This window comes from Emys orbicularis, chromosome 1 (assembly GCF_028017835.1).
Source record: "Emys orbicularis isolate rEmyOrb1 chromosome 1, rEmyOrb1.hap1, whole genome shotgun sequence".
Taxonomy (NCBI): Eukaryota; Metazoa; Chordata; order Testudines; family Emydidae; genus Emys; species Emys orbicularis.
The window spans coordinates 123,255,344-123,273,670 of NC_088683.1; the positions used below are offsets into that span (position 1 = coordinate 123,255,344).

The 18,327-nt window shown below is 38.0% G+C and overlaps 1 protein-coding gene across 3 annotated transcripts in view; it reads left to right on the forward strand.

The window, feature by feature from the left end:
- Positions 1-18,327, forward strand: part of PLEKHA5 (pleckstrin homology domain containing A5) — a 280,511-nt gene that overhangs the window by 155,976 nt on the left and 106,208 nt on the right. For 2 of the 3 annotated variants that reach the window (XM_065422970.1, XM_065422971.1), the window contains exons 4-6: positions 5,303-5,386; positions 6,341-6,461; positions 15,371-15,475. In XM_065422970.1, the coding sequence (XP_065279042.1) occupies positions 5,303-5,386; positions 6,341-6,461; positions 15,371-15,475 (310 nt within the window). The remainder of the gene's footprint in view (positions 1-5,302; positions 5,387-6,340; positions 6,462-15,370; positions 15,476-18,327) is intronic. The other variant, XR_010562446.1, reaches the window with a different exon arrangement.

Here is an 18,327-nt window from a genome sequence, read left to right on the forward strand (position 1 = left end):
AATACCTTGGCTTCTAACTGTTTTTAAACCCACTGTAATACAATCCTTACCACACAGTACAAGTACAGACGCAGAAAGCTGCAACACTGTAATTTTGAAGTGCGGTTTTGGCACTGTGGAAACTGGGAAATGAATGTGCTGAAATATTAAAGGGAAAAAATTGGCTTAATTTCCATTGAGTTGTATTAATTAGATGCATATTATCATAATGAAATATACAAAATGCTGTGCTTGTGTAGAGACCTAGAGTGGAATTTTGTGCATCACTGACTGATGCCTAAATTGAACACACTGGAAATTGTGCCTAGTATGTGGTAGCTTTTAATAAAATTTTCAATGAACTACAAGAGATGAAGCCCGTAAATAAATGCCTTGGGGCTACTGTTCTATAGAAGGAACATAGAAATTATCTAGGGACAGTACTTCTTACATAAGTATTTTGAGAAATCTAGGTAAATGTTGGTAATCTAAGTTAAAATAGTGCTGAAACCCAGCTGTTTGGGGTCCGAAATGAGAATCCGCTGTTTTTAAAAGAAAATATTTGGGTTTTAGTCAACAAATCACATTTCTTTACATAAAGCATTTTTTATTACTAGAGCAAGTTGACATTCATTGTTAGCTGCAATGCATGTTCATTCACATGACTTCGTTTGGGAGTCTGGGCTTAGGAGAGATGGGAAGAGGAGTGTTCCTTGCCCATTTAAGTGGTAGAGATCTCTAAACAAGGAAGGGAAATGGCTCCTTGCTTCACAATGTACTTTTACAATGTCCATGCCAACTTTCCAGGCCCCCTTTCTACCAGATACTCATTATTGGGCCAGGTTTTCAACTTCAGACATGCTGTCTGTTTATCACATATCAGTTTGAATGAGGGGGAGAAAGGTGGTGTCTCTTTTTTTCTAGGTTTAGCCCTAAAATTATTGACCTAACAGTTGTCCTCAAATGGCTTTTGTGTAGTCATCTGGGATTGCTCCCCTCTCTCCAATGTTTTCCATTTATTCTTGCCATTTAGATGACCTTTCCTTTAGTAAGGAGGAGTGAACACAGCTTCTTATTGACCTAGGCAGTGCCACTGTGTGCAAGTTGTTCCCTCCCAACAAAAGAGGGAATATTCTACTTGGCAGCCTTTTGGGATGCCAGTTGATGGCCAGATGTATCAAATTGTCAAGGTTAAACATTAGAGCAGTCTACATCACTATAACCTAACTGAATGACACTCTTTTTTGACTTAGTGTGGGATTTAAAAAAAAGCCTGAATTAGAAGCACAAGTCCCATGGAAAGTCGGTGTAACTTGTGCTCCTCAGGCACTTTTAAAAATCCCACCATTTATGGCCAACTTAGTTGGTTGTGGCTTAATGTTGTCCACCAAGGCCACATGGGGAAAAAAAAGTTGAAAATAATTATTTTATGATGATAAAAGTTCAATTCATGCCCTGTATTCCATAATCTCAAGTGCTGTGGATACAATTCTCCAGCCTTTCTCAAGAGATCAAGACAGTGAGTCTGTTGAATTGGAGGAAAAATATCCACCTAAAAATGGATGTTGTGCAGTGATGTTTGTAACTTAGTTTTCTTTTTCTCTGAGCCACTTTATCTTCCTTAGGGAACATAGAATCATAACAATTTAGGATGGCAAGGACTTAGCTGAAGAGAATCTATCTCATGGCCCTTCAAAGGTTATGGATGTACTTTCCCAATAGAATCTTTTCAGAGGTTAACCTGATTATAGTTGTTGTAAAAAGGTAGAGAACGATGTACTTCGTCATTATTAGCCCCAAATATACACAACTTGCTTTAAACTAAACTCTGACATAAGAAAACATGGTACAAAGAAATGGGTTACATTTTTACCTCTTTTCTGTTTGTGTTTGCATATTATATCCAATACAGCTTAAACATGAAAGAAGCTTTCATTTTTTTACTGTAGATTTTTGTGTGAAAGGGGACTTGTGACTAGAGCATGACTGTGAAACTGCAAAGTGATCAAGATCTAAGCTTTTTAATATAAGCACCAGCCAGGGAAATGTTAAGATTCCTCTCAGGAATGGTCTAGTTATTAGATAGTCCTGCCTTGAGTGCAGGGGACTGGGCTAGATGACCTCTTGAGATCCCTTCCAGTCCTACACTTCTCTGATTATCTTGCTGAAGTTAAGACTTCGGGGGGTGGGGAGCAAGGTTTGCAAAGTAAACAGTATTTTGTATAGTTAAAATGTTAGTGTCTATAACCAAAGGTTATCCTTAAAGTGCCGTAAGCTTTCATTCTGAAACAGTGTTAAGATTTTTGTAATTTTTTGAAAGTTTCATTGGAAGGCTGATGTTTTCCAGGTTTGTTACCTGTCTACGTGTGAAATTTTTGGGGAAGTTGGTGCAGAAATAAAGGTATTTCCCTTATACAAAGAGAGAGCTGTGTCTCATATCAGTACTTCTGGGTAAATAGATTTCAAAGCAAAAATCAATGTTATAATTTTAAATCTACCAAATAAAAAGTAGAAAAGAAAAAGGAAATATTGGCAAAAATTTTCTAATGTTTATTCCAAATTTGTTGAACTTGCCTAGATACAAACAAGCTCTCTGAAAATGAAAAACCTCATTTAAGATAGGGAATTAATATTGCAAAGCATTTGCTATTGGATGTACTGTATTGCATTGATTATAGATATTATGGTTTGAGATTACATATAACAGTTTAGTTTGATATGACAGACTTTCGAAGTATCTGAAAACTTTATAGTGGGATCTTCTGTTATTTCAGTTAATAGGTTTTATGTTTCCATACAAATCCCTTTGACATTTTCCTGTATCAGCTGCAACAGTAGTGGCAACAACGAATACGCTCTGGTAGCTTACATGACCTTCATGATTCTAGTATCTGAGTGCCACACAGACATGAATGTACTTATCCTCTCAACATCCCTGTGAGACAGGGAAGCATAACCCCATTTTACAGATAAGGCACTGAGGAATAGAGAAATGAAGTGACTTGGCCAAGGTTACACAGGATCTGAAGTGTGTGGCAGATTGAACCCAAAGATCCAGCATCCCAGTCCAGTGCCTTAACAACAAGACCATTGTTTATCGCTGTGCTTTTGCCTAAACAACTAAAAGTGTATGTTCTGTTTCACACAGAACTTGGAAGAAAACCAACAATGGCTGCTTGTTTTTGTATTTTTGGCACCTGCTGGTTAGTCTGTCTTCAAAGACTTGAAATTGTAAAACTTTAGATGAAGTCCGATTCTGGTGAGAGAGAATGTGTCTAAGTTGGAACTCTACTTCGATCTTTTTATTTTAGTTTCATTTTATGTTTACCTCTTGCAATATACTTCTGATTTTTATTCTTGTGGCTTTCAACTTTTGTCTCACTTGAAGCCTCTCCCTTGATAATTTTCCTTCTCAGTTCAACTCCTTCCACAAAATTAGTATGAAGATGCTACTTAAAGTTACTATGTGCAGAGGTAGGAAAGGGCCAGACGAGCATAGGGACATTTAACATCTCCTGCTTCTAAGATAACCATCTCCCAGGTCTGTAACTCTATCTAGAATTTCTTCAATACACTATTTTTAGAAAGGCCCCATCTTGAGACCTGCTGCAACTCTTAGTTTGTAACATCAGGTTTTTACCCTCTTGCCAGGAGGAGGAGGAGGAGGAGATCAAAAATATTTCCAGTGTAGGCAATCTTGAAAAATTACCAACACAGTGGAGAGTTTGATGGTATCGACTGTTGCCTGAAAAGTAACAAAATGGAAGCGACGGCAGCAGCATTCCAAGGAATGTCCAATATAGAAATATTTTTGACAATCTGTATCTGCTGGAAGGAGGGTAGAAAACCCAGTATTATAGAATGCTTCAAGCCATTTTCCAACTGAAGCCACGAGGAAGCTCTTGTGAGGATAAAACAATCTAGCTCATCTCCATTTTCTGCCTCTCAGAATCTGCTTGAGTTGCATTGTGATCACATACACACATGATACTTTCATATGAAGCAGACACACTTCTGGGAATACAGCACTTTTTTTGTATAGACGAAACAGGTGTATTGATACTTTTTACATGCTTCTGGTGTAGTGACCAAATGAACCCCATTCTTATGTCCATGGTATCATTATTCAAAATTAACCTACTTAGAAAGGTTACAGCCTTTCATAGGTTAGTTTATCCCTATGAAATTTCCTCCTTCTTCCACTCATTTAGCATTGACCTTAGTCTGCCTGTCTTCCACAAAATCTTGATATTGCTGGTGGAAGAACCTTCTCTTATAGAGTTCCTGCTGTTTTGAACTGACTTTCTATATATATCAGTCTTAGTGACTGTTTCTTTTCAAATCTAAGGTAAAAGTATACATTTTCTCTCTCATCCCTTTTTAATTTCTCCCTCCTTCTGTTATTAAATTACATGAAGGATCCAGGGATACAGGTTCTATTAAATACCTCATGCAAAATACATTTGTACCATAGTCAATATACTGAATGTTACACTACTCCAGATTATTCCAGGTTTAAATCTCACTTTCAATTTGGAGAAAATCAAAAAATTTGATTTAATTTTGAACTGCTTCTTCAGTTTTGTGCCAAATGTTATAAAGTCATATGTCTTCCCCACAGTGATGGGAAGAATTTAGGACATTGTTACAAAACCATTGATTTTAATATAGTCTCTTGTTGCATGAATTTATTGTGCCTGACTAATACTTATGACATTTGCATTCATTATGATGCCATAAACAATATGCAGAGGTAATATAACCATGAAATGTAATTTATTTGTGCTTGATTAAGTTAAAATGAAACATGGGTTTTATCTTGTGTATATATCTATCTGTAATCTTCTCTTTTTTTGGCTCTTACAAGTTCATAATGTTTCTTTATGACTATCACGGCATTTTACTTGGAAGTTTTAAATGAAAAATGCCAAACTCCAGATTAGAAATCATTAGCTTTTTTTATCCCTAGAGCAGTGTTAAAAGCTCTATTAAAAGCTTTTATTTTCCTCTCTAAATTGTTAGAAAATGTTTACCATAAGGGTTTCAATCATATTGTGAATGAAGCAATATTAGCATCCATTTTAAAAATAAACTGGTTGCATGGTTTCAACTGTAGCATGGATAAGGGCACAACATGCAAAGACACACAAATGTTTTACATCTGTAGTTGCCAGGAGTTAAGTTCCAGACATCACAATGAACTCTTCATGGAACCGTCCAGCTATTTTCCTTGTATTTGGACCTTACACTAGATCCTTAAAAGAATTTTACAGAAAACTACAAAATACATAACTTTATAAATGCCTGTGTCTCTTCTCCACAGTCATAATGAACGGAAAGTGACCTGCAAGCATCCAGTAACAGGACAGCCATCACAGGATAACTGTATTTTTGTTGTGAATGAACAGTAAGTGAAATGTGCTTTGCACAATATAAAATGCATGCATTCTTAATTCATAAATTTCACAATGAGCTCCAATCAATATAGAAATTGATTTCTTTTCTAATCTAATTCTTCTGTACTCTGCTAATCCAAGACCAAAGAAGCACAGTAAAACAATTAAAAAGAAAAAAAAACTAGCCCAAATAGGGTTTTCTATGTTTTAATGAGGTGTTGGGACCATTATTTCACTGTTCACTACAGTTACCCTACCCAATTTGCATGCAGAGTAAACTAAAAGATTTTTAGCATGATAGTCTAGTAGGCTACCATAAGGTACATTTTTGATGATCCATTTGAATTGGTCTGGAATATGTTGGCATTCCATATCTCCTGTAGCAGCTAGGACTCCTTTTCCATTTAATATTGTTATTCCATTGCCCTGTCAAGAAGTTTTCTGAGCAGGTGGATGATAGATTTGTTGACTATTATTTCATTACTCTTGCAGAATAAATCATGAATGACATGATTTCCTTAGACCTTCCTGAAGGTTTAGGGGAATCAAGAATTTATGTGCAGTAGTAATTCCCGATCTCTGGTTGTGAAGTGGCTGAGTCTTGTGTATCTAATCAAATTACCAGACTGAACTTTAGTAATACTTAAAAGTCTCATATTTTCACTAACATGAGATTGGTGTACAGCATTCTCTTACTAACTGTGCTGTGTGGTAAACCATGAATTTGAATTAGTTTAAAGCAACTTTTAGAATTTCCTATAGTAGAACTAAGTTCGTCTTTGCTATACAATTTATTGACCTTTTTAATACTTGGTGCAGATAATTTTCTCTTGAAATCTGAATTGCTTGCTTCAAAATTGGAAAAGTAAGACACAGTCACTATTAGAGAACATCTTAGGGACATGTTTTAATATCAGTCTGCACACACAGCAGGTTCTGGTGTTATTGAATATTCTGATTTTCAGGACTGCTGCAACCATGACATCTGAAGAAAAGAAAGAACGAACAGTAAGCACAATAAGTGACGCTTCCAACTACAATTTGACATCAGATTATGCTGTGCATCCAGTGAGCCCTGTGGGCAGAGTAAGTCACTGTATCTGTTTGTTTATTAATGTAAAATTATTCAATTATTCCATAAGATAGCGAACAGAGTCCTATAATTAAAGAGAAACTTTGTAATTAATATTCTATTTTAAAAAAGAAACAAAGCATATGTATATCTCAGGGCACTTGATAACCTGAATGTTTTTATTTGGAAGCTGAGGTGTCTGAAATAACTTATCACTAAAGCTGTAATGTTTGTCACAGGCTTCTTGGCTCTTATGACTTTCACGTTCTGATATTGTCTTTGGTATTAGACATCTGTCTTGTTTTGTATATGAGCAACTGTGTGTTTTAGTGGGCATATAGGTAAGTGTGCATGTGGACAATTGCACTATGTTTTGAAAGATTTGACCAAACATCCTCATGGCAGGAGCAGGGGCGGCTCCAGGCAGCAGCGCAGCAAGTGCGTGCCTGGGGTGGCAAGCCGCGGGGGGCGGCCTGCTGGTCGCTGTGGGGGCGGCAGTCAGGGAGCCTTCGGCGGCATGCTTGCGGTAGGTCCGCCGGTGCCGTGGCTTTGGCGGCAATTCGGCGGCAGGTACACCGAAGCCGCGGGACAGGCGGACCTCCCACAGGCATGCCGCTGAATCCGCGTTACCAGCGGACCTCCCGCAGGCACGCCGCCGAAAGCTGCCTGACTGCTATGCTTGGGGCAGCAAAATACATAGAGCCGGCCCTGGGCAGGAGTATGGAATTATAGCAATTAGTAAGGGATTGGTTGCAGCCCTTGAAAGCAGTTATGGGAACAGACCAACAGACCATATGGCAAAGGTTACATTTTAACTAGCAACTGCCAGTACTAGAATTTCAGTGCAACTAGGTAGGAAAATTGCTCAGTAGCCCATGAAATCATAAGCAGTCTTCCTTGTTTTGTAGTCTGGTCTTGTGGTTAAAGCACAGGACTGGAAGTGAAGAAGCTTGAATTCTATTCCCGGCCTTCCCTTATTTGTGGGATCTTGGATAAATCAACTTAACTACGTTGTGCCTCAGTTTCCCTATCTGTAACTGGGAGATACTTCCCTGCCTCTCAGAGATGTTATGAAGCAAAAAGCTTTAGAGATCCTTGGATAAAAGGCAGTATAGAACTACAAGTTTCATTTTGTTTTTCAATTAGAGGCCACTTTGTAGAAGGACAGTTCACTTACTACAAAACTGAAAATTTTCATTGGGTTTTGCCAGGATAGATTTATTATCTTCAGAGAAAAGTTAGCCAGATGACATCTTGGTTAGTGATGAGATAAGCAGTGCCATCTGTCTTCTAGTTAACAGTTAACATTTCTTCTTGAGTATTTTTACATTCTCAGTTGCAAACAAAAAAACCTGTTGAATTAGGCACTGAAAGACTGTACCCAGCAAAGTGGTTCTCCTGCAAATGAATCAGATTTGTAACATATGTACTTTGAAGTGTTAGTGTTAACTGAGCAATTTCTTTAATTTCAGTAGGTTTGGATTGAAACCCTGTTTATTTTCTCTGTGAAAAAATGAACATTTTACAATTTCCCATAAAATAAGACATTTTGAGCATGTTGGAGACTGCTGTTAAAGCAGCTTTTGTTTTAAATGGACACAGTCAAATGGTCAGGCAAAAACTTGACCTACATTAAAACCATTATCTACTGAGAAAAGACTTCCAGATTCTAGAAAATGCCTTAATCTAACAGTGTTGCTGAGAAAATAGTAGCAGTGTTGATTTATTAAAAAATGCTACTGTTAAGCATGACCTTACAATAGTTGCTAAGCCCCTGCAGGGACAGCCATCAAAAAAGCACAATAAAATCTTTTTCTCAGGACCGTGCTGACGACATCAGTGATGCTGATGCAAAATTATTACAACAGAGCTATGTTAGAGTTCGTTATGTGGGGTGAAATGTGGATGAAGGGAAGGGGAAATATGTTCACTTCCATTTGGGAGGCAATCAGGAAATTAGTTTAGGGCTTTTGCAGACAAAATTAAAATAAACTACTTACTGTATTTCGTTGACAATGTACTGGAAAGAAATGGAGATTGCCACTGGCTATTGAATTATAGGCATTTGTCTAAATTGTTAAGTTAGAGGCTTTGACTGTTTTGTTGAATGGGATTTATTGAGCTACTTTTTAGAGAAATCAGATTTTTGCTTTTATACTAAAAGCTGCGCCCATTATCCTTTTTTCAATTACTAAATTAACTATTTACGATGTTCATGTGAATGCTATTCAAGTTACTTTAAACACAGTTATCAAAAATAAACTTGTTTGCATTATTGTACCATTTTTGATAGTCCAGTCTCAGAAGACAAGTGTCTGCAACATAGAAACCATAGTTGACACTAATCAGCCTCTTTGGCAGTTTCAGAGGGCCCATGGGTTGAATGCATTTAAGACTGTTATTCCCTTGTGCTTAGAAGTGGCCCTTCAGTGATAGTACTGAGGAACTTTAGCCCAACCATGAGGAGATTTGTGCTATCAGTTTTGATGTCTACCTCTATCTATGAATAGAGAACTTGAGGTGCCGGGGCTGCCTTACTAACACTAGTCTCTCACAGTCTGTCTTAAAAATAGTATTACAGTGCATGAGAGAGAGAAAATAGTTGGGAGAGTAGTTATTTAGGTTCTCCATAAACTAGGGAAAGAGAGAGAAAAAGCTACATTTGGTTACTTCTAAGACAAGCAAAAATACTGGTGGCAATTGGGGGGGAGGGATAGCTCAGTGGTTTGAGCATTGGCCTGCTAAACCCAGGGTTGTGAGTTCAATCCTTGAGGGGGCCACTTGGGGATCTGGGGCAAAATCAGTACTTGGTCCTGCTAGTGAAGGCAGGGGGCTGGACTTGATGACCTTTCAAGGTCCCTTCCAGTTCTAGGAGATGGGATATCTCCATTAATTTCAATTTCAATTTCAATTTATTAAAGTTGTTTGTAAACTCAACTGTTTTCAGGGATGACTAATGAAAATTGCTAATGGGTTTATCTAATTAGTTGGGGGAGATCATGAATTTCATATTGGGAACAGCTCAGTTGAGATAAAGGACTGTTTCAAGGCTCTTGTTAGTACAATGCTGTTCCTTTTATTAATATAAAACCATCCAGAATTAACATAACAATATTTGTAGAAGATTCTGTTTGCAGTTTTGTTCAAAAAAGGCTGACTAGAGTCTAAAGCCACTGTTCAGCGGCTGATACAAAAAATGAGGTGAGCTGAGTGAGACCAAACAGAAAGGGGCTTGATTTGACAGTCAGGCCTCCTTCTCTTGCTCCCTTCCTCTCTCCACCCAAAAATAAAATAAAATGCTGACAAAGGAGAGAGTGCAGATTCATACCAGAGTGGTGTTAAATGCTCCATCTTTCCAGTCAGCCTCAAGTATGTTCTAACTTCAAAGCCACCTGTCCAACTTCCTGATTTCTGGAAAGGAAAAGGTGCTCTTTTTACTTCCCATCCTAGACCAAAACCTACTGAAGATGGTGTGGATAGAGCCTGGCACTCTCCCTCCATAGCCTCCTGGCTGCTAAAAGGTGGAGGGGTGGGAGGGTTTTTCCATTATTCTACCCTTCCTCCAGCCCCTCTTTCTAAGTTGCTATCCTCCATTTATTCTGCAGATGGTATTAAAATCTTTATAAAGGCCTTTGTGAATGATATGATCGAACCCCTATAGCACATACAGGGAATATTGCTTAATAACATGGTATGTACTTGCACAGGCAAAATTGTACTGGTCTCATGGTGATCTCTGTGGCTCCAATGTCTACCTCTGCAGTTCTTCATAGCTTTCCCAAACATTAGCAGACATTGGGTTGGGAAACTGACATGGTCCTTGTTAGGTTCATTGTTGCCCACAAACTTCTGATTAATAGCAGTACTGCCCAGTCTTCTCAATTTCCCTGCCAGTGCTTGGAAGACTGAAGCAGCACTGATGCTAGAGCTGCCTACAGAATTAAGAAGGCAACACTGCATTGGTTCATATTTTGAAAGTTATCTTATCAATCATAAGGATTAGAAACTTATTTTTAAACAAAAAATTAAATTTGGCAGAAATTGATCGCTCAGATGCACCTCTTCACACCCCACACACATCACAAGGGAAAGCTTCCAATTTGTTAGACATTTCCAGGCCTTGTTTTAAAATACTTAAGCAATAGTTTTGCTTCTGTGTTCTTTAGATAAACTAATCTACAAGGTGACCACATATTTTTATTGTAGTATTTAAGTAATACAGTAGCTTCACACAGTGTTTAAAGCGTGCTGGGTCAAAAAGGGTTGCAGACCCAGGGAATATCTACAACTGGAGCTGGCTTGCTGAGGGGCACACATTTTAGTCCTACTTGTGGGGAGGGTGTGGGGGAGGAATCCCCTCTGATTGGCATCTTCCCCCCCCCTAGCCTACCTTCTGGGGAAGAGCCAATCAGGGTTGCTGCATTAGGCAGGCAGAGCTCTCTCCCCAGGAGCAGACACTGACCATTCACACAGGAGAGGAGCAGGGAACAGAAATAGCCAAGGTGCTCAGGTCAGCTCTGCTCCCTCCTCCTCCGTCCTTTGAGCATCCAGATGGGTCCTGTGCTCCTCTCCCTTCCCTTTAACACCCATCCTGGGAATGGGGAGAGGGGGGACCCTGCTGAAGCCCTCCAGGCCTGGGGAAGGAGGATGAAGAACCCCAGAGAGATTTGGGAAGGGGGGCAAAACTGATGGGGGAATGAAGGGGACAGAATAATGGGTGATCCACCCCCACACACTTTTTTTCACTAAGCACTGGCTTGACTATAATATTTATACTATTCTAAGGTTTTAAAATACAGTCTTGAGATCTTTAGAACACATTGTGTGTGAGTTGAGATTCTCATTATACAGTATAAGATAAAATAATTGACAAGTGTCTAGTGTTCTGTTTATTAACTAATATTAGAAAACTCAAGCAGTGCCGTGTTAACCTAAGTAGATATTTGCAGTTGGTAAAATGTATGAGCCTGTAAAGGTTCACTTCTGAGCTCCATGAGCTTTGTGTGAAAGTGTGCATGTACTTGGTTACCAAACCAAAGAGATGTGCATTTAAATTACCTGAATCTGCTAGAGGAGTTGAAATTATTATTTGTTTTTTGGCAGCACCACCTGGATGCATTAACCATTTTGCAAACAAAAAGGGATTTGTTGGCCTTGCGTTGGGGAGCTTACACCCTTTCATACCAAATGGTAGCGTGGGCATGAGTATTGCATCACTGGTTCTTAGAACATGCAAAGACCATTTTGTTTGTATATTGCATGGTAGAAAATGTTGAAGGATTTTGATGAGTATTAGTAGTGCTGTTTTTTTGTTTGGGGGGAAAAAATTCAACCAGAAACCAACAACTCTTTATTAAAAAAACCAAAACAAAAAAATGATTTAAAACAAGTGGACACATTTTGTTTCAGGTCAAACAAAACATTTTTTTTTCATTTCCAGTCATCCTTTTTTAAAAGGAAAGGAGATGAAGGGCTAGATTCACAAATGGTTGCTGGCGGTAATCGAGTTGCTTCCTCATTTTCAGCCTTTAGACCAGCGGTTAGGGCATTTACTTATGATATGGGAGACGCAGGTTTAATTCCCCTATCTGCCTGATGTGGGGCAGGGATTTTAACTTGTTTCCCACATTGCAGGAGAATGCCCTATTCATTGGACTATAGGGTATTCTGGGCAAGTCTTCCTCTCTCCTGTTGAAACTGTTCATAAATAGTAATTGGAGCAGTGACTTGTCTCCAAGGCGAATGCCCTAGCCACCCGCTCCTCCCCTCCAAGTCTGTAGTGTCGTTCTCACTCTTGCTCGCCCGGCGATTAATCAAGTATTTTATACAGAATGGAATAGCTTCAAAAAGGAGGGATTGAGACTACCCTATTACTCACTGGTTGAGACACTTTCTGGCTGTCTTGTGAATGACAGCTAAGTCTCCTTGTGAATTTTTTTTTTTTTTTTTTTTTTTGGACAAACTATTTGGCAAACTTTGTATCAAATTTTCAAGTAGTTTAGGTCGATCAAAACTTGCATTTTTAGTCAAAAATAACTTATTTTGGTGAAAAATTGCACCCAGCTTTAGTAGGACATAGGGAAATGTCTTTGAAAACAATTATGAAAATCTATGAAAAAAACAAACAAACGTAAACATAATAGTTTGAATGTAATTTGTCACAACAGCTTCCAAGTTTTGGAATCTTAATGTATACTTGTCAGACCTGATCTTTAATTTATTCTGTCTGAATAGTCTTGTCTTCCACATTCTTCCCTCTGCTTCTTATAAAGCAGCATTTGCTGACTTCTCCTGAACGTGGACTGAGTTTCCCAAACCAAAATGTTGAGCTTTAGAACAGTTTTGACTTTTGTTTTGAATTGTGTGTGTATTTTAAATTGCTTAAGCTTTTTTCCCTAAACCAAATTTTGTTCAGCTGCCTTACTTCCAAATAAACATAAAACAGCCTCTTCACCCTTGCTTTTCATCTTGTGAGCTTAAGTCAACCCCTTAATAAAGACTTTGGATTGTAAACCTCTTTTTATTTTAAGACCTTATGCTGCCGTTCACAGAAAATATTGTTCACAAAAGCTGCATATTATTATTAAGGTAAAATATATTATGCAGTGTTACATGTGCTACTATATTATGAAAAGTCCCTTTGAAATCTAATCTAAATGTCCTGTTCATTTCAACAAGGCTGTTCAATAAAAGTACACTCTGACACTACAAAATTTTTAATAATCTATGCTTTGCAAACTTAGTAGAGAAATATATTATTAGCATGCTTCCAAGAGAATACAAACAAATCAGAATTTCCGAAAAATATGATCGGCTTCCTTTTGAATTTTGTATTAAAAATTAAAAATCTTTGTCTTTTTCTTCCTCATCTCCTGTGTTGCCAGTGCTAGGGTCTTAATATTGTCTGCTACATATATGGAAAATACTGTTACACGCAGAGTCGAAATTCAACATGGGCACACTAAAATGTTTGTTCATCTGAAAATCAATTCCCACTGAAATCTTGTTTATCTGTTGTTGTATTGGTTCCTAATCTGAGATACACCTCTATGCTCTGTTGTTGTTTTATAACATCTAAATGGTGACCATGCTCCCACTGCTTAATTTATGCAATCAAAGAGCTATCCTATGCATGGGTTACTAAGATAGCCAGTTGTTTATCTGAGAGCAAAGCCATAATTGTCCATGTTCAGCATTTGTGTTGGCTGTATCACGTCTTTGTACACTTTTCAAATTTGTCATTCCCTCATAACTTGTGGAATTATTTCTCTAAATTAGAGGCTTTGTAGACCACAGCTCAGTGTCTAAATCCAAATTTAGAAAGCACCTCCACAAAGCAACCCCATATCCAGGCAATAATTTTTGGAACACAAGCTTGTAGATACGAGAAGCAATAATAGTATTTTTCACATTTATAAGGACTTTTCATCTGAGTATCTTAACAAATATCAGTTAAGGCCTTAAAAGTCCCCTTTGAGGTACCAAAGGGTAGCCGTGTTTCAGCAAAAACAACGAGGAGTTTTGTGGCACCTTAAAGACTAACACATTTATTAGAGCATAAGCTTTCGTGGGCTATGACCCACTTCAGATGTATGGAGTGAAAATTACAGTAGGCAGGCGTAAATATACAGCACAGGAAAAGATGAGTTATCTTACCAAGTGTGGGGTCAGTGATTCAATCAGGGTGGATGTGTCCCATTCCCAACAGATGACAAGAAGGTGTGAATGTCAACAGAGTAAAAATTACTTTTTGTAGTGCAAATGATGCCAATTCCATCAGGGTGGATATCTCATCGGTGTTGGATTAAACTGAGGTGCAGAAGTTACATGACTTGTCCAAAGTCAAGCAGTAAGTCTGTAGCAGAGCCAGGAACAGAACCTAGGATTCTTGTTTCCTAGTCCCCTGCTCTTGATGAAAGGGAAACTATCCTTGTCAATGCACCAGCCTCTAAGCCATTCATTTCTATGGAATTTAAGCTTTTAATATTAAAAAATAGGTTTCCATCCTTTGTTTGCAACAGTAACTTTCCAAATAAAAACTAAATGTAAACCAATGCAGAGCAGTATTCAAGACACGGTGAATCCCTCCAGTGTCTCTGCTGCTGCTTATTGCTTTATGAGGCAGAAGAAGAGTGAAAAAAATAGGACTCTTGTTAGTTTCACAGCCGCTCTCCTAAACTGTCAAGAATCCCTTTAATTTCATTCTGTAGCAGCTTGGAAAAAAGCTATAAGCAGCATGAGAAATGGATGCTGGAGTTACAGGGGAAGGAGAACCAAAACAGCTGTTGGAGCAAGTAGAGTAGTGAAGATATTCTCCCTTTTGTAGCAGTCAAGAGAAAGTGAATGGGAAGATTGTGAGGGGAGAACAGACAGAATAAAAGCTATTTCACCAGAGGAAGATATGAAAGGCTCAATCAGAAGCCAGAGATTGCACCCTTGTAGCAATCTGACCTCTTTCCCAGTTATTGGGGTTGTGCTGGGAACAGAAGAAAGCTGGGCTTTTCTCACCAAGATGTTGCTCTGGAGCACCTTTTTCATTATTACTGCCATCTATCATAGTTTTAGTTCTCTTACTAGTTCTTGTATTGTCTTGTAAGTGTTCTTCAAGCCCTGTCTTAGAATAAAGTCAGCTATATTTTTGTTTTTAAAAAATTATATTAAATCTGTATTTAAAATGTTTTGATCCTGTAATGCTCTGGGATTTCTCTTTTTCACTGCAGAAAATTTAGAGAAATTCTGGAGCCAGCAGAAACAGCATGGCAATTACCGTACTTACTTGTCTAAAAAGGAACAAAGCAATATCCTGCAATTCTCAAGGGGAAACGTGGGTAGAGAACAAAAATCTGAGGAAAGAAATGTATGACAATTTCCTAGAGTTAACAGACACTGATGGTGCATTTTCTAACATGTTCATTCCATTTAGACGTCACGGTCTTCAAAGAAGGTTCATAATTTTGGAAAGAGATCAAACTCAATAAAGAGGAATCCTAATGCACCGGTCATCAGACGGGGGTGGCTTTATAAGCAGGTATTCATATTTTTCCTTGTTTATTATTGTATGCAGGACAATAGTTTATGTGAAACCTAATGCTAGAAACATTGGAGTGAAGATGACAATCTCTTCTGGTGCATGTGTGTTGCCTTTCATTAACTCATATCACCTACTGAGTAAAATACACAATGAAAAATAAATAAAGGCAGCCAGGAAGTACAGAATAGTGGTTTACTTGTTGTATTCCTTTGAGAAGCATAAGAGGAGAAAGGTACAATGTTATAAATTCAGGGACCTGTTATATCTGAAGGATTTGGGTGATGGGTGTCTGGAAAATACATATTGGGGATGGAAGACTAAGTTAATAAATCATAACTGGTGGGAAAATGGGACAAGAATGAGTGGCCAAATGTTTTGCTATTTATTATTCTGGGATGGCTACTGGGGGATATTTTTTGCCTTGAACATTGGTTATATGTTCACATACTGGGAGTGTGTTTGTTTGAAATGTGATTTTTTTTTAAGTCACTTATGTACATTAAGGGAAAGATTTTTAAAAGTATAAATAGCAATTAGGCACCCAACTCCCATTGAAAGTCAATGGCTTACCTTCCTTTTTTACTTTTGAAAATCTCTCTCTAACTGGTTGTACTTTCTTGCAATCAACAGTTCAGGACTATTAGATCTTAGGGCAAGAACACTTCTTTTTCTAGCATGTTGTGGGTGCTACTGGAAAACAAACTGGTCTTTTTAGGTGAAAATAGAGGCAGGGGGAGGGGGCATGTATGTATGTATTGGACCCACAATTGCCAGGCATAGTCCAGTTAACTATAATGCAAACAGATGACCTAAAATAGTTTTTTCTCAACCTTTTTTTAGGTAGATAATTAAAAACATTGATCATTTAACTACATTAAGCACTGGCTGATATTCAGTTGGGGGTGGCAGTGGGTTTCCTCCCCCATATTTAGATTCTTCTCCTGGCCCATGGTTTTATCCAGCCATTGCCAACTAAAAGACCATAAGGTTGGGTTATGTGGGCTTCCTCTTTGGTTACTTTATGGCTTGAAAAGAAGCTGCTTTTGAATTTCTGTTGTAATTTCACTTCTTAATTTATGTCCAGTTAACATATTAGTTTGAATTAAAAAATATTGGACTGAAAAAAAACATTGTGGTGGAATGAATAGCGTAACTCCTATACAAAATGTTCAAACCAACGGATACGTTCTATACTAAGAAATAAAAATTATTTGTAAGAAAATACTTCTTATTTGCACCATGAACCGAATTGTTTAATGAATACTAATAAATGAGATGGTTAGTTATCCTAATTTAAATCCATAAATACAACAATTTTGTACAGGTAGCAGCAGCATAATTTGGCCAGCAGAATTCTTACGGTTAGTGGTGGGCAAGAAGGAAAAAAGGCCATTTGGATTTTCAAATTCCAGTTTGAATTAGGAAGGATAGCAGAGAAAAACATCTTTTTTCTGCTGCACTTTAACCCACTAACATAAATGATGTATTTCTCTAACTAGTGTGAGGGGGGGCAGTAGAGCTCAAGCCCTTCTTCCTGCACCTCAGCTTAGCTCCAGGCAAGACGACAGTTCTGTCTTTTCACGACTTCTCAAAAATCAATACACAGAGTTAAACCTTGGGGCTATTGTATGTAAAACCCTGACAAGTGAATGTTAATAGTTCCCAGTCAATTTTGAAGAGTACACCATATGTTTTGTTAGTAAAACATTTAATGGACACAACACACTGTAAATAGTATAAAATATTGTAAATACTATGAATAACTTCTAAACAAATGTTATTAGACAATAAATCTGTTGGTGTTCCTTATATAGTTTTCCCCTTTTGTTTGTTACAAACATTCAAATATAAGGTTTAAATATAACATTTTCTAACTTCATTGCACACATCAAAACATATTCCCCTCTGATTTTCTCTCAAAGATGATTTCTCATCTTTATAGTGTAACCATAGTATGTAGTGCGTGTCACCTGTAAGATGCAAATTTTTTAACAGTGAGTAATTAACCATTGGAATAATTTACCCATGGGGGATTCTGATAAATTTTAAATCAAGATTGGATTTTTTTTTTCTAAAAGATGTTCTCTAGGAATTATTTGAGGGAAGTTCTATGGCCTTTGTTACACAGGATATCGGATGAGATGATCACAATGGTCCTTTTTGGCCTTGAAATCTGAATCTTCAGAGCTTGAGAAATGTCAGCATCTCAGTCCTGTCAAACACTTCAGAACCCAGTACGCAAACAAACAGTCTGGGGATCTCCACAGCTAGCATCATTCCAGCTGTTGTGTTAATAGCTGACTGGTCCTCTCAGTTGCTGGTGAAACAGAAGTCTGTATCCAAAGTGTTACAGGGATTGGGATCACATATAAAATATCCACTTCCTTGATCGCTCTAGAGCACAGTCTTCTCCCTATAAGCTCAGCTAAATCAGGCAAGAATTCACAAACCGTCACCTCACTAAGTAGTGCCTCATTCTCTTTCTGAAACAGAATCCCAGTTTAAAGCAGTTAGCTGATAGCTAAGTATATGTTCTACAGGCTCTGTAGCTGCTAGAGGTGACACATACTTCTCCCACCTGTCCCTCTAGGTCCATAAAACATATTGTGGTGGACCAAACATTATCCTAATGAAGGGCTTCCTTAGCCAGTAAAGCTGAAGTTGCTCTCACTTGTATCCAAAGATAGAGGTATTGGGACCTAGCCCTCACAGCAGACACAATTCTTGGTTCTGCATCGATCAGCTGTTGAGTCCACAGGGTTGTTCTTAACTCCTTTATTAAAATCCCTACTCTCTTTTGCTCTCTGTTTGGCACAGTTCTCAGAACGTGACTAGGGTGTAACCTGCCA